This window comes from Heteronotia binoei, chromosome 1 (assembly GCF_032191835.1).
Source record: "Heteronotia binoei isolate CCM8104 ecotype False Entrance Well chromosome 1, APGP_CSIRO_Hbin_v1, whole genome shotgun sequence".
Taxonomy (NCBI): domain Eukaryota; kingdom Metazoa; phylum Chordata; class Lepidosauria; order Squamata; family Gekkonidae; genus Heteronotia; species Heteronotia binoei.
Window position 1 is genome coordinate 140,010,562 of NC_083223.1, and position 14,640 is coordinate 140,025,201.

At 43.6% G+C, this 14,640-nt stretch overlaps 1 protein-coding gene across 1 annotated transcript in view; it reads left to right on the forward strand.

Moving 5' to 3' along the window:
* Positions 1-14,082: 14,082 nt before the first annotated feature.
* FNDC1 (fibronectin type III domain containing 1) overlaps positions 14,083-14,640 on the forward strand; it is a 150,364-nt gene continuing 149,806 nt past the window's right edge. Inside the window, exon 1 of the mRNA XM_060241612.1 lies at positions 14,083-14,293. Coding sequence (XP_060097595.1) covers positions 14,194-14,293 — 100 coding nt within the window. The 5' untranslated portion in view covers positions 14,083-14,193. The remainder of the gene's footprint in view (positions 14,294-14,640) is intronic.

A 14,640-nucleotide genomic window follows, 5' to 3' on the forward strand; every position in this document is an offset into this window, starting at 1 on the left:
AAATTCTGTCTTGCTATTTAGTATCTTTAAAATATAAGCTAGAAAAATCAGTGGTAACAGTGCCTACTGTATAAAGAAGGCAGTTATATGAAAAATATAGCAAATGTTTCCTAGTGTACCACCTGAGGCATTACAGGATGTAACAAAAGTGAGTGACAAAGGGGAAATTGCCCTCCTGATGGTCTACTTGGTTCCTTATGTGTGCCTCTGATGTATAACAGTGTTTCTTTTTTTTTTTACATTATTTACCTTCCTAAGTTTTAAAATTAAAAATCAGGAATACCGGATCACCCCTATGTTTGGATCACTTCTGTGTTTGCAGCACATGGCAATAAAGATATATGACGACTAGCCTTTTTTCTCTCTGTCATTTCCTGAGACTAGGCTTCTGTTGTGGGTGAGAGGGGTGGTGGCAGATTCTATTTGGAACAGAAATGGCATGGAATGCTAAACGCTATAGACAACATGAATTGTGTACATTACAATCTCTACCTAACTTTTGTAATTACACATTGCCCTCTTGTGCACTATGTTCTTGGATAGTTTACTTTCAATCAAGCAGTCATTCTTTTAAATATCAGCAATGGATCACAGCAGGGTGATGTCATCATGCCGGCAACATTGGGGGAGGTTCCCCCTGCTGGCCCAATGTGGGCTGGTGGGTTGGGAACCTCCAGGGCAGGAGAACCCCACCCCCTCCAGCCTGGGGGCTTGGCAGCCCTAGGCCTGCCACAGAACATTAAAGAACCCTCCTTACAGAGCCACCATCTGGCAATTACAGCTAGAGAAGAATGCTTAACAGATGGTAGGAGGAACTTGAAGAAGAATTTCAACCTGATTTTTAAATTCTATTTTATTTATTTTTCATTTTATATCCTACCCTCTCTGCAAGCAGGCTCAGAGCAGATCACAACAATAATACTATAAAACCATTAAGACAGTTATAACAATAAACAATTAAAACCAAGTAGCAACCCCAAATGGCTGGAAGCTACTAGGCTATAAGCCAGAGGACAGTGAAGATCTTATTAATATGAGCCATATACAGTTAAGAACATAAGAACATAAGAGAAGCCATGTTGGATCAGGCCAATGGCCCATCCAGTCCAACACTCTGTGTCACACAGTGGCCAAAAAAATTATATACACACACACACGTATACACACTGTGGCTAATAGCCACTGATGGAACTCTGCTCCATATTTTTATCTAACCCCTCTTGAAGCTGGCTATGCTTGTAGCCGCCACCACCTCCTGTGGCAGTGAATTCTACATGTTAATCACCCTTTGGGTGAAGAAGTACTTCCTTTTATTCGTTTTAACCTGACTGCTCAACAATTTCATTGAATGCCCACAAGTTCTTATATTGTGAGAAAGGGAGAAAAGTACTTCTTTCTCTACTTTCTCCATCTCATGCATTATCTTGTAAACCTCTATCATGTCACCCCACAGTCGATGTTTCTCCAAGCTGAAGAGCCCCAAGCATTTTAACCTTTCTTCATAGGGAAAGTGTTCCAAGCCTGTAATAATTCTAGTTGCCCTTTTCTGCACTTTTTCCAATACTATAATATCCTTTTTGAGGTGCGGTGACCAGAATTGCACACAGTATTCCAAATGAGACCGCACCATCAATTTATACAGGGGCATTATGATACTGGCTGATTTGTTTTCAATTCCTTTCCTAATAATTGTCAGCATGGCATTGGCCTTTTTTATTGCAATCGCACAATGTCTTGACATTTTCAGTGAGTTATCTACCATGACCCCAAGATCTCTCTCTTGGTCAGTCTCTGCCAGTTCACACCCCATCAACTTGTATTTGTAGCTTGGATTCTTGGCCCCAATGTGCATTACTTTGCACTTGGCCACACTGAACCGCATCTGCCACATTGACTCCCACTCACCCAGCCTCAACAGATCCCTTTGGAGTGTCACACAATCCTTTCTGGTTCTCACCACCCTGAACAATTTAGTGTCATCTGCAAACTTGGCCACTTCACTGCTCACTCCCAACTCCAAATCATTTATGAACAAGTTAAAGAGCATGGGACCCAGTACTGAGCCCTGCGGCACCCCACTGTTTACCGTCCTCCACAGCAAAGACTGCCCATTTATACTCACTCTCTGCTTCCCATTAATTATCCAGTTTTTGATCCACAAGAGGACCTGTCCTTTTACTCCATGACTCTCGAGCTTTCTAAGGAGCCTTTGATGAGGAACTTTATCAAAAGATTTCTGGAGGTTAAGGTAAACAACATCTATTGGGTCTCCTTTGTCCACATGTTTGTTCACCCCCTCAAAGAAATGTAACAGGTTAGTGAGGCAAGATCTTCCCTTACAGACATCATGCTGAGTCTTCCTCAATAACCCGTGTTCATCAATGTGCCTACTCATTCTGCCCTTGATAATGGTTTCTACCAACTTTCCCGGTATTGAAGGCAGACTGGCCTGTAATTTCCCGGATCTCCTCTGGAACCCTTTTTAAAGATGGGTGTGACATTTGCTACCTTCTAGTCTTCAGGAACGGAGGCAGATTTCAATGAAAGATTACATATTTTTGTCAGAACATCCACAAGTTCAACTTTGAGTTCTTTCAGAACACTTGGATGTATGCCATCCGGACCTAGTGACTTATTAGTTTTTAATTCCTCTATCAGTTGTAGGACCTCCTCTCTTGTCACCTCAATCTGACTCAGTTCTTTCAACACCCCTTCTAAAATTAGTGGTTCTGGAGTGGGCAAACACTTCTCGTCTTCCACAGTGAAGACAGAGGCAAAAAATGCGTTCAGCTTCTCAGCCATTTCCCTATCCTCCTTCAGTAATCCTTTGACCTCTTGGTCATCCAAGGACCCCACTGCGTCTCTGGCTGGTTTCCTGCTTCTAATATATTTGAAGAAATTTTTATTGTTGGTCTTTCTGTTTTTTGCAATATGCTCCTCATAGTCCCTTTTTGCCAGCCTGATCACAATCTTGCATTTGATTTGCCACAGCCTGTGTTCCCTTTTATTAATCTCACTTGGACTAGCTTTCCACCGCTTAAAGGAGTCCTTCTTACCTTTTGCAGCTTCCATTACATTGTTTGTTAACCATGCAGGCCTTCTCTTATACCTGTTTGTGCCTTTCCTAACTTGTGGTATATCTTTTATCAGAGCTTCTAGGATTGTAGTTTTAAATAGCCCCCAAGCTTCCCCAAGGGTTTTGACTGTAGTTACCTTTCCTTTCAGTTTCCTCTTCACATGCCTCCTCATTTCAGAGAATTTACTCCTTTTAAAGTTAAACGTGGTTGTGCTGGTCTTTTGGGGCAACTCTCTATTTATACAAATGGTGAAATCAATAACATTATGGTCACTGCTCCCAAGCGGTGCGATCACTTTTACATCTCTCACCAAGTCTTGGCCATTACTTAGGACCAAATCCAGGATCGTCCCACCCCTGGTAGGTTCTGATACCATCTGCTCCATAGCACAGTCATTGAGAGCATCAAGAAACTCCATCTCTTTCTCTCGACCAGAACACATTGACCCAATCAATCTGCAGGTAGTTATAATCAGCTATTACGACACAGTTTTTACCTTTAGCCACTATCTTTAATCCTTCCATCATATTATAATCGTCCTCTGTATTTTGATTTGGTGGGCGATAACAAACTCCCATAGTTAAATTTCTTTTTGGGCCCTCTGTTTCAACCCAAAGCATTTCTAGAAGGGAATCTAATTCTCTGACCTCAGTCTTACTGGACCGTATACCCTCTCTGACATACAGAGCCACCCCACCTCCAACCCTTCCCTCCCTATCCTTCTGATATAACTTATATCCAGGACTCACCGTGTCCCACTGATTCTCCTCATTCCACCAAGTTTCTGAAATTCCCACAATATCTATGTTTTCTCCGAACACTAAACATTCTAACTCACCAATTTTACTTCAAACACTTCTAGCATTTGTATACAAAATCTATAATTTCCCAGGCAAGCTAGGCCCGCAACCTTTCTCCTGCCACCTCGAGACTTTGGCAGACAGTCCATACTGTTTGTCACCATCTCAGGGACAACTCTGATCCATTACCCGGTAGAAAAGTAACAGCTAACCATTCATCTCTATGAGATGAGTCTTCCCAAACCAGAGACATTTAATCTCCTGTCGGCTTTCCCCCAAGATTTAGTTTAAAAACTGCTCTAGCACCTTTTTGATTTTAAGCACCAGCAGCCTGGTTCCATCTGGGGACAAGTGAAGACCATCTCTATTGTACAGCTCCCGCTTGTTCCAGAAATCATCCCAGTGCCTAACAAACTTAAATCCTTCCTCCCTACACCATTGTCTCATCCACACATTGAGACTTATAATTTGTGCCTGTCTCTTCTGCTCTGCATGTGGAACAGGTGGCACTTCTGAGAAGGCTAACTTGGAGGTCCTGGCCTTAAGTCTCCCACCTAGCAGCCTAAATTTTTCCTTGAGGACTTCACGACTGCATTTCCCCACATCATTGGTGCCAACATGCACCACGACCACTGGCTCCTCCCCAGCACTGTCTATCAGCCTATCTACTACATGTGTAATGTCCGCTACCTTCGCACCAGGCAGGCAAGTCACCATATGATCAGTATGTGGTTTTGCCACCCAGCTGTCTACTTGCCTGAGGATCGAATCACCAACTACCAAGACCCCCCCCCCCTCTCTCCCTGCCCAGGGATGGTTCCTTGGTGCGAAAGGATTCCCGCTCAGCAACTGAAGAAGAGGTTCCTTCTGAGGGCTCATCCCCCTTATCCTCAGCATGGTGCCCTGTTCCCTCTTGACCCTCATGCTCCCTGGCAGCAATGGGGCTGCCATGTTCAGAGTGGGGCTCATCTAATACGTCCCTGAGAGTCTTCTCCAAGTGCCTAACTGACTGCCTTTTCTAGGTCAGTCACCTTGGCCTCAAGGGTATGAACTCGTTCCCTAAGGACCAGGAGCTCCTTGCATCAAGCACACACCCAAGTCTTCTGTCCTGTGGGCAGATAGTCATACATGTGACACTCAGTGCACTCAGGCTTCTGGTGTGGGTGAGAGGAAGAATAATAGGGCACCTGCTGCCTCAACCAAAGGCCTGGTGGGACAGCTCTGTTTTATAGGCCCTGTGGAACTGTAATAGGTCCAGCAATGTGACAATTAGGCTTGCCAGCCCCCAGGTCCCAGCGAGGGATCCCCCAGTTTTGCAGGCTCCTCCCTACCAGCAGCCAGCTGGCTGGTGGGGGAAGCCCCACCGAACAGCCACCATGTGCCATTAAATCTGTGCAGGTTTAAATGAAGCCTGCAAACTGTCTGTGTTTTGGACTGTGTGTGTGCCTTTAAATCTGAGCAATAGGAAAGCTGAATGGGTGGGGCAAGTAGGCAGAGTCACATGGGTCTTCCTGGTGAGAGTGTGAACCATGTGAGAAATGAAGAGAAGCAAGCAGAGCCCCTCTGTTTGTTTGGAGGAAAACTCCAGAGTCCCTCTGTTTGTTTGGAGGAAACAAACAAACTTACTTATGTAGCTCCAGAGTCCCTCTGTTTGTCTGGAGGAAAACTCCACCCCCTAGGCTGCTCTGCTTTCATTTTCCTGTTAGTTTGAAGAAGGTGGTTGAAATACAGCAGATGGTAATGTTCAGCAACTCCCGTGAGTAAATTTCCCCAGTGAGATCACAAAAGTGTGCATGCTGTGTTTATTTTGTCTGCTTTGTGAGTGTGTGTGTTCACTTTCATTTAGTGGAAGTGCAGCTGTTGGGGGATGAGGAAATGAAGACTGTAATCAGGGAACCGCACTGCTGTATTTTTATTTATTTTAGGGAATGGGAAAGTCTCCCAGCTTTACCCCCAAAGTCCTCAGATATTTTCTGAGATGCACCTGGCAATCCTAGTGACAATGGCAAGTCAGAGGATCTCAATGTGGCTCATGTCCAGCATCTCACTGAAACTGGGTCTTCCCCCGCTATACGCATGTAATATTAGCACACCACAGCATGCTCATAGACTGTGTGGGTGCTGCTCTGGCACACTCATGTTCTACATACAGTTACTGTACATGTCTAGTTTAAACGACATTGGATATGTTTCAAGCTACATAAGTAAATCCCTTTTGCATATCAGGCTGGAAGAATGTGGGATGAAGCTTTGAGAACTACGTGTGGAGGCTCCATTATCTTCCTTGTATGTTTCTGTCATAACTGAAGTGAAAGACAACTAGTGAGTAGATGCTAGCAAGCCAGGTGCAATACTGCTGAGAGACATGAATTGGCTTTGAAGTGATCTGAATTTTCCAAATTAATGTCTCACACCTTTAACATTTACACCACCAAAATCAAATTCCTTAGTGCAACTGTTTATCACTTCAAGTGTTAAGCTTGATCCCTGCTACATCATTACGAATGTACTGCAGACGTGCCAGAAACCTCTGCCAGCTCCTCTCGTAACTTTACCAAAATGAGAGAAAATGCCTGCAGGTCTTATATGGCCAAAAACCTCAACCAGTTCCCATTAAAGAACAGATACCTTTTTTGATATTATATATATTTGTCATATTGTTTAAAAACTCCTCTGCTTTTGGGAACAAATGACATAAATAGCCCTATTTGCTTCTGTGGGCCTAGTGTGCATTTTCCCCTTTAATATGTGACTTCAATTACTTTTAAAATAATGTTCAAATAAATGGAAAGCTCTTGTTGATTTTTTGTCAACAGAACAGATGCTTGTTTAAAATCAGAGAGCTTGGCATGACCTAGTAGAGTATATACAATTATACTTTATATTGGGTCTCAAGTTGAGAAAGCTCTTCCCCTACCTACTACTTGAAATTTTTTAACTAACTTTGTGCTCTACCACTTAAAGTGAACCAGGACACTTAAACCTCGTTTTCGCCAAAAGTCTTTATCCAAGCTTCAAAGCATGACAAGGCACTTCAACTGATCCAAAACTTCAAAATCTTATACTTCCCAATTGGTTTCAACTTTGGCTGAAGTTTATCTGTCCCAAGAGGACCTGTTAAACTATTACAGATTATATTGAAATATCTACTTCACATCTAAGAATCTCTCAGACTGAAGTTTGTCTTTTTTGCATCCTGAAGTCCGTCTTCTTACTTCCTTCGCAGCGGGAGCAATTGACATTTAATCACTAAAGCAAAGGAGATAAGCTTGGGATTTACCTGTTGAATTTTGGTATCAAATTAATGTAGATTATGTGTCCCTCCCCTTTATATTTGATATGTTCTGTTCTTATGAGATGTATATGTATATAGATATGTTCAAGATATATATTTCCTAATTTACTAATTTGTGTGTATGCCTTTTAATAGTATTCTTTAGACATTCAACATGGAAGCACAGCTACTCCTTCTTGCCACTTCTATCCATGAGTCTCATTTTGGTTGCCAAACCTCCTGGTGGTGGCTAGTGATCCCCTGGGATTACAACTGATCTCCAGGTGACAGAGAGCAATTTCCCTGAAGAAAATGGCCATTTTGGAAGGCAGATTCTAAGGCAGAGGTGTCAAACATGTGGCCCAAGCAACTGGCTGTCATCTGCTTCCTTCTCCCTCTCTCTTGCTTCCTTCTGCATCACAGCTTGCTTTGCCAGGCTTGCTCAATGGCACAGGAGCTACAGAGCAAAATCTGTATTTTCTCCATTGACTGAGGCTCTTCCCTTGGAAAGGAAGGGGAGGGAGGGAGAGCTTGCTTTGCCAGGCTCTCTCAATTGCATAGCAGAGCTACTGAGCCAAGCCTCTCTTCCTTCTATTGGCTGAGGCTCTTTCCCCTCCTGGTCCCCTGGGGAAGGAAGGAAAGAGCCAGAGCTTCCTTTGCCCAGTTCCCTGGGCCCCATGAGAGAAATACAAAGAAAGTACCTTTAAGACCAAGTGCTAATATTTTAAGGATGTTTTAAGGGTTTTTTTTAAAAAAAATATTTGTGTTTGTCTATGTCCTTTATAAAGTTTATATCTCTGCTACCTAATCATAAATAGGTACATGCATGACTCAGCCCAACCCAACATGGCCTGGCCCAACAAGGTCTCATTTATGTCAGATTCAGCTCTCATAACAAATGAGTTCGACACCCCTACTCTAAGGCATTATACACCATTGAAGTTCTCCACCCAAACTCTGCCCTCCTCAGGCTCCACCCTTAAAAGGTCCAGGTATTCCCAATGCAACAAAAGTGATAAATATCCAAAATGCTTTATGATAGTGGAATAAAATCTAGAGGAAACGTAGATGTAATATGATGCTCAGACATGTCACATCAGAATATCATCTGTTTATATATTTAATCCAGATTTTATAAAAGATCATGGATTTTTTTTGCCTGATTTGTAAAAAAGAGATATATTCAGTCATGTTAATAAACACACAATTTATCCATTATACAGGGACAATATGCATAACTATTTCTATTGCCCCAATATAATTTGTACATCTGTTGACTGTATTGATTTAGCTTGTGCAATCTGCCTTGAATCTCAAAGAGAAAGGCAGACTATAAATAAAGTAAATAATAAATGTGGCTTTATTGCTGATATATTTCTTCTTCTAGGGTGTTATAATGGTTTGAAATAAGCTTTCTAAATCATGGCTTTGATACTCCATAATTCATCAGTGTCGCCCCACTGAAAAAAACTAAGATATCGGAACAAAACAAATTCCACCATGGATATAAGTCTGTGTTTATTCAGATATGGCACCCAGGCTGATTCAGTGCTAGTCACTGTCTGTGAGGAATTCCATTTGTCATTTCTCCCCTTCAAATGTTCTCTGAGACTACAAAGTTTGTAAAAGTAAGCAGACTCAAAAATGTCAGATAGACTGATTATTCTACTCCTATGCTTGGCAAACCTTCTCTTGGGTATTTCTGCAATCTCAAATGGGATAGTACCAAGAAAAAAACCAAAAAGCCCCTTTAAAGTTATCATGTAATGCTTGAGCACCCACTGGTTTGCCTAGCATTATGATTTTGTATTGTGATTCTAGGAGCTGAACAGTTGCTGGGCTCTTCATCTTATGTGAATAGTTTCAAGAAGAAGAAGATGAAGAAGATATTGAATTTATATCCCGCCCTCCACTCCGAAGAGTCTCAGAGCGGCTCACAATCTCCTTTATCTTCCTCCCCCACAACAGACACCCTGTGAGGTGGGTGGGGCTGGAGAGGGCTCTCACAGCAGTTGCCCTTTCAAGGACAACCTCTTCCAGAGCTATGGCTGACCCAAGGCCATGCTAGCAGCTGCAAGTGGAGGAGTGGGGAATCAAACCCGGTTCTCCCAGATAAGAGTCCGCACACTTAACCACTACACCAAACTGGCTCTCCCATTAAGTATATAATTCAACCCATCTGATGAAACATTGTTACCTTTGTGTATGTTCTGAAATGTACCTCCTTGTTGTCAATTGTTTAAATAAAGAATTTAACTTGGGGGGAAAACCCCTTACACCTACTAGTTGGTTGTATGATTCTGAGTCTGACTACTTCAGTGTCTAACATCAGTAGCTGCTGGTATGCGCCTCTTTGAGAAGACTAACTTGGCTATGCAAGTCTGGTAACTTCTATAATCCATAATCCATTCTCATATTATATCAGTCCTGATCCAACTGGATTGATCACTAATTAATTCCCAGGCACAGTTACCATTGCTGGTTTTGAACCTGAAAGTCCTCAATTGTTTGGGACCAGGGCACTTAAAAGACCACTTTTTCCATTATGAACCTAAGCAGATATTGAAGTCATCTAGTGAGGTCTAGCTCTGTATGCAGCCACTACTCGGGTTTGATGCATGATTGGGCATTTTGATGGCAGTACCAAGATTAAGGAATTCCCTCCCTGCCCTGATGAGGCCTGAATGTAAATATAGCAAAATATAGGCCAGCTGTCATGCATGTGTTCATGAAAATTTTATTATTTTTTCTTCATGATAATATACAGGACAAGTGTAACATATATGATAGAGCTCTCAGTGCTCTAGTTCTCCATGTGAGATGTAACCCTCTTCAAAAATGTTAGTGCTTTTCTGAAATTGGCAGACTCCTTTTCTGCTTCCTGACACAAACCAGTATAAAAGAGGTGTTATTATTGTTAGGATTAGCTGAACCTTGCATTTCTAAACTTTGCAATGTTTAGTTTGAAGAGTTCTTTAATGTTAACAATTTATTAATTTTATCATGTGACTGGATAAAAATATCACATTGAATGATAATCTGCATTCTACAGGCAATTGTGGAGTGTGTTATCCTAAATGGCAAAGTGTTATGCAACCCCCCCCCCCCCCTCTGAAAACTATTAACTTTAAACTAATGTTTGGAATGCATGAAATCTGGGGTGATGGAAGAATATGCCCTTTAGACTTCATTTTGTTTCATCCATCATCATGTTGCCTAGAAAAATCACTAGTGCTTTCATGGATGGGAAATAGGGAAATTCCTCAGGGTGTGTACAGAAACGTCAACAAGTAAATTCAATTAGCTTCTGAAGGGAAGAAAGGTTAATCATTCGACTAGAAAACCGATGGTGATTTGATAATCTGCTACAGACCATCTTCTGTCTTGGAGGCTATGGCTGGCTGGTTATAGCAGAGTCAACTGAAATTAAATCCATCAAAGACAGAGGTCTTGTGCCTGAGCCATGGGTGGGGTGGGATTGGGAATCCAAGTTCCACCCCTATGCAGGGCATCATTAATGCCAGCACCAACAGTGAGGAGTTTAGGCATGATCTTGGATGCCTCGCTTTCAATGGAGGACCAAGTCACAAATGTTGTCAGAACAGCTTTTTACCATCTTCAGCTGGTCAGGCAACTGATTTCCTATTTCTCCTTCCTATGACTTAACCATGGTGATCCATGCAATGGTCACTCTAGACTGGACTACTGCAGCTCGCTCTATGCAGGGCTGACCTTGAATCTAGGCTTCCCAAACCTCCCGCTCTGGCGGGAGACCCCTGGGTTCGCAGCCTCATCTCCCGCTCTTCAAAAATTGGGAAGCGGGGGGTGGGGGGTGGAGGGGGGGGGGAGAACATATCTGTAGGCTTCATGTTATTATAGAGCTCCTGAGCCGTTTGTAAAATGTATGCCCCTTTAAGGCTGGGCAGGAAGCAGGAAGGGCTTGGGAGAACGGCCCCTCCCTTTCTTTTGCTTTCGTTTTCACAGCAAGAGTTCTCCGGAAGAAGATCTGGTAAGTATTTGTGTGTGTGAGAGAGGGAGGGGGCAGGGGATTCCCTGGTTTGGAGGCCCTCCCTTCTTTAGAAAGTGTGTGTGGGGGGAGGGAAATGTCTACTGGGCACTCTATTATTCCCTATGGAGAACGATTCCCATAGGGAATAATAGGGAATTCATCCGTGGGTATTGGGGGCTCTGGGGGGGTCTATTTTTTGAGGTAGAGGCACCAATTTTTTAGTATAGCATCTAGTGCCTCTCCCCAAAATACCCCCCAAGTTTCAAAACGATTGGACCAGAGGGTCCAATTCTATGAGCCCCAAAATATGGTGCCCCTATCCTTAATTATTTCCTATGGAAGAAAGGCATTTTAAAAGGTGTGCTGTCTCTTTAAATGTGATGGCAAGAACTCCCTTGGAGTTCAATTATGCTTGTCACATCCTTGTTCTTGGCTCCACCCCCAATGTCTCCTGGCTCCACCCCCAAAGTCTCCTGGCTCCACCCCCAAAGTCCCCAGATTTTTCTTTAATTGGACTTGGCAACCCTACATATCATAATGCCCCTGTATAAATCGATGGTGCGGTCTCATTTGGAATACTGTGTGCAATTCTGGTCACTGCACCGCAAAAAGGATATTATAGCATTGGAAAAAGTGCAGAAAAGGGCAACTAGAATTATTACAGGCTTGGAACACTTTTCCTATGAAGAAAGGTTAAAACGCTTGGGGCTCTTTAGCTTGGAGAAACGTCGACTGCGGGGTGACATGATAGAGATTTACAAGATTATGCATGAGATGGAGAAGGTAGAGAAAGAAGTACTTTTCTCCCTTTCTCACAATACAAGAACTCGTGGGCATTCAATGAAATTGCTGAGCAGTCGGGTTAGAACGGATAAAAGGAGGTACTTCTTCACCCAAAGAGTGATTAACATGTGGATTAACACTGCCACAGGAGGTGGTGGCGGCTACAGGCATTGCCAGCTTCAAGAGGGGTTAGATAAAAATATGGAGCAGAGTTCCATCAGTGGCTATTAGCCACAGTGTGTATATATATGTATAAATTATTGGCCACTGTGTGATACAGAATGTTGGACTGGATGGGCCATTGGCCTGATTCAACATGGCTTCTCTTATGTTCTTATGTCAATTTGTGCAATTAGTGGTGGCTTACATCCACCTACCCAGTACTTTGGTCCGTCTTGGGCACAATTACAGGACACATCTTGGAGCTTTTGTTAAATAGTCTGTTTGCCATCTTGTGATTCATGTTACAGGGATTCTATAGGTTTTAATTGGAATTATGTTGTAGTAACTGTTTTAATTATTTTATTTACTTGTTGGAACCACCCTGAGCCCATATGCGGGGGAGGGCAGGACAGAAATTCAATAAATAAGTAAGTAGGGAATGCTTGTATTATACACTGAATTAAGAGGAAAAGTGAATATTCTTTCTTTGTAATAGAACAAAATTAGAGTCCAATGACACCTTTAAGACCAACAAAGTTTTACACAGGGTGTGAGCTTTCTATTAGCCACAAGGTATAGATGGAACTCTCTGTCTGGGGCAAGTGATGCTCTGGAGGCTTGGGGGGGAGGCAAGTACTTGGGGAGGCAACAGTGGGAGGACTTCTAGTGTCCTGACCCCACTGGTAGACCTCCTAATGGCTGGAGGAAACATATGCTAGCCACAAACTTTGTACAATACTTTCTTAATGTCAGTAGGAATATTTATTTAGTGAGTACTGGGTCTCACCCTGAGTAACTAATTGTAGGGCCGTTTTAAAGTTTTTGGTCTTAAAAATTGTTTAATGGACAGATCATATCTGAGCCCTGTCTTCTAATGCATCTCAGTGTCACTACAGAAATTCCTCATCTGAGTAAGAAAGCCTCGGCATTGAAGTGGTTCTACAAAATGAGGTGGTCGACTCAGTAAATAGACTTCTAGAATATACCACATTATACTACAGCAGGGGTCCCCAACCCCCGGGCTGTGGACCAGTACTGGTCCATGGCCTGTTAGCAACTGGGCCATGAGTTGTATAATTATTTCATTATATATTACAATGGAAGAAGAAGACATTGGATTTATATCCTGCCCTCCACTCCAAATTTCAGAGTCTAAGAGTGGCTCACAATCTCCTTTACCTTCCTCCCTTACAACAGACATCCTGTGAGGTAGGTGGGGCTGAGAGAGCTCTCCCAGAAGTTGCCCTTTCAAGGATAACTCCTATGAGAGCTATGGCTGACCCAAGGCCATTCCAACAGGTGCAAGTGGAGGAGTGGGGAATCAAACCCAATTCTCCCAGATAAGAGTTTGCACACTTAACCACCATACCAAACTAATAGAAATAAAGTGCGCAATTGTATCATCCCAAAACCATCCCCCCTCTCCTGGTCCCTGGAAAAATTGTCTTCCACAAAACTTGTCCCTGGTGCCAAAAAGGATGGGGACCACTGTACTACAGGGTTGCAACTGGGACTACAATTCCAAAGAGGAAAAAAACATGGCTCTCATAGAAAAAGATTACCCACTGAATATTTTAATGGTCTCCACAGTATTAAAAATAAGTGTCATGAATACAGAAAACCAACACAACAGGGTGAAAAACGTAATTCCTTCTTCTTGCTCTTCTTCAGGATTCTTTTTTCTTTACATGTGGGAAACATTCAAAATACCACTTCTTGCTGTCCTTTGAAGTGGCACAATGAAATCCGTAGCCTTCCCACCTCAGCCTCTCAGCCCCTTCCTAGTGTTTAGGACGGCTGTGTATCCTCTGGCAGTAGTTGCTGCAGGGCTGCTGGTGGCCAGCAGGGGGAGACAGAAGGACAGGGAACTCAGGAGGGCGGGAGGACGCGAACTGGAGCAGGCGACGAAGAGAAGCGGCAAGCTTCGACGGAGCGCGGCTGAGCCCTGCCAGTAGGGCTGGAGAGGAGCTGCGGCGTGAGACGAGGCTTTCTGCGCGGGCTTCTCGTTGCGGGCCCCCTCGTGGAGACAACCCCCTCTCACCTCTCCCACTGCTGCAGCCGCTGCTCAGCTCGGGGCGCGCCGGCTCAATGGCTCCTGCCGCTGCAGCCCCGCGGGTCCTTTGGCTCTCTTGGGCGCTTCTTTTGCTCCTCGCCGTTCTGCTCCATTCCGCCTCCACAGCGGCACCAGGTACAGTCCCTCTTCTCATGATTGCTTCCTTCGGGTGTGGGAGAGGACTGGTCACATCGCCCTATAACGTCCGTGGGGGGGGGGGGCGGGGGGAGAGACAACTCAGAAACGGGGCGCCCTCCTGCAATTTCAAGCCGCTTCCTTTAACCTATCTAATGTAATAAACGACGTCTGTCCCCGTTTTCACCCCCTTTCCTCAATAATGATTGTATTCCGCGTTCCTTTCTCCCTTCTTTCTGCTTTAAACCTGTCCTGCCCATTTTGTTTGTAAACTCTTGGGGGCAGGGGTCTTTTCTAGCCTGTGTTCTCTTTCAGCACATCGTTGGCATTAAAAATTGCTCATGTGG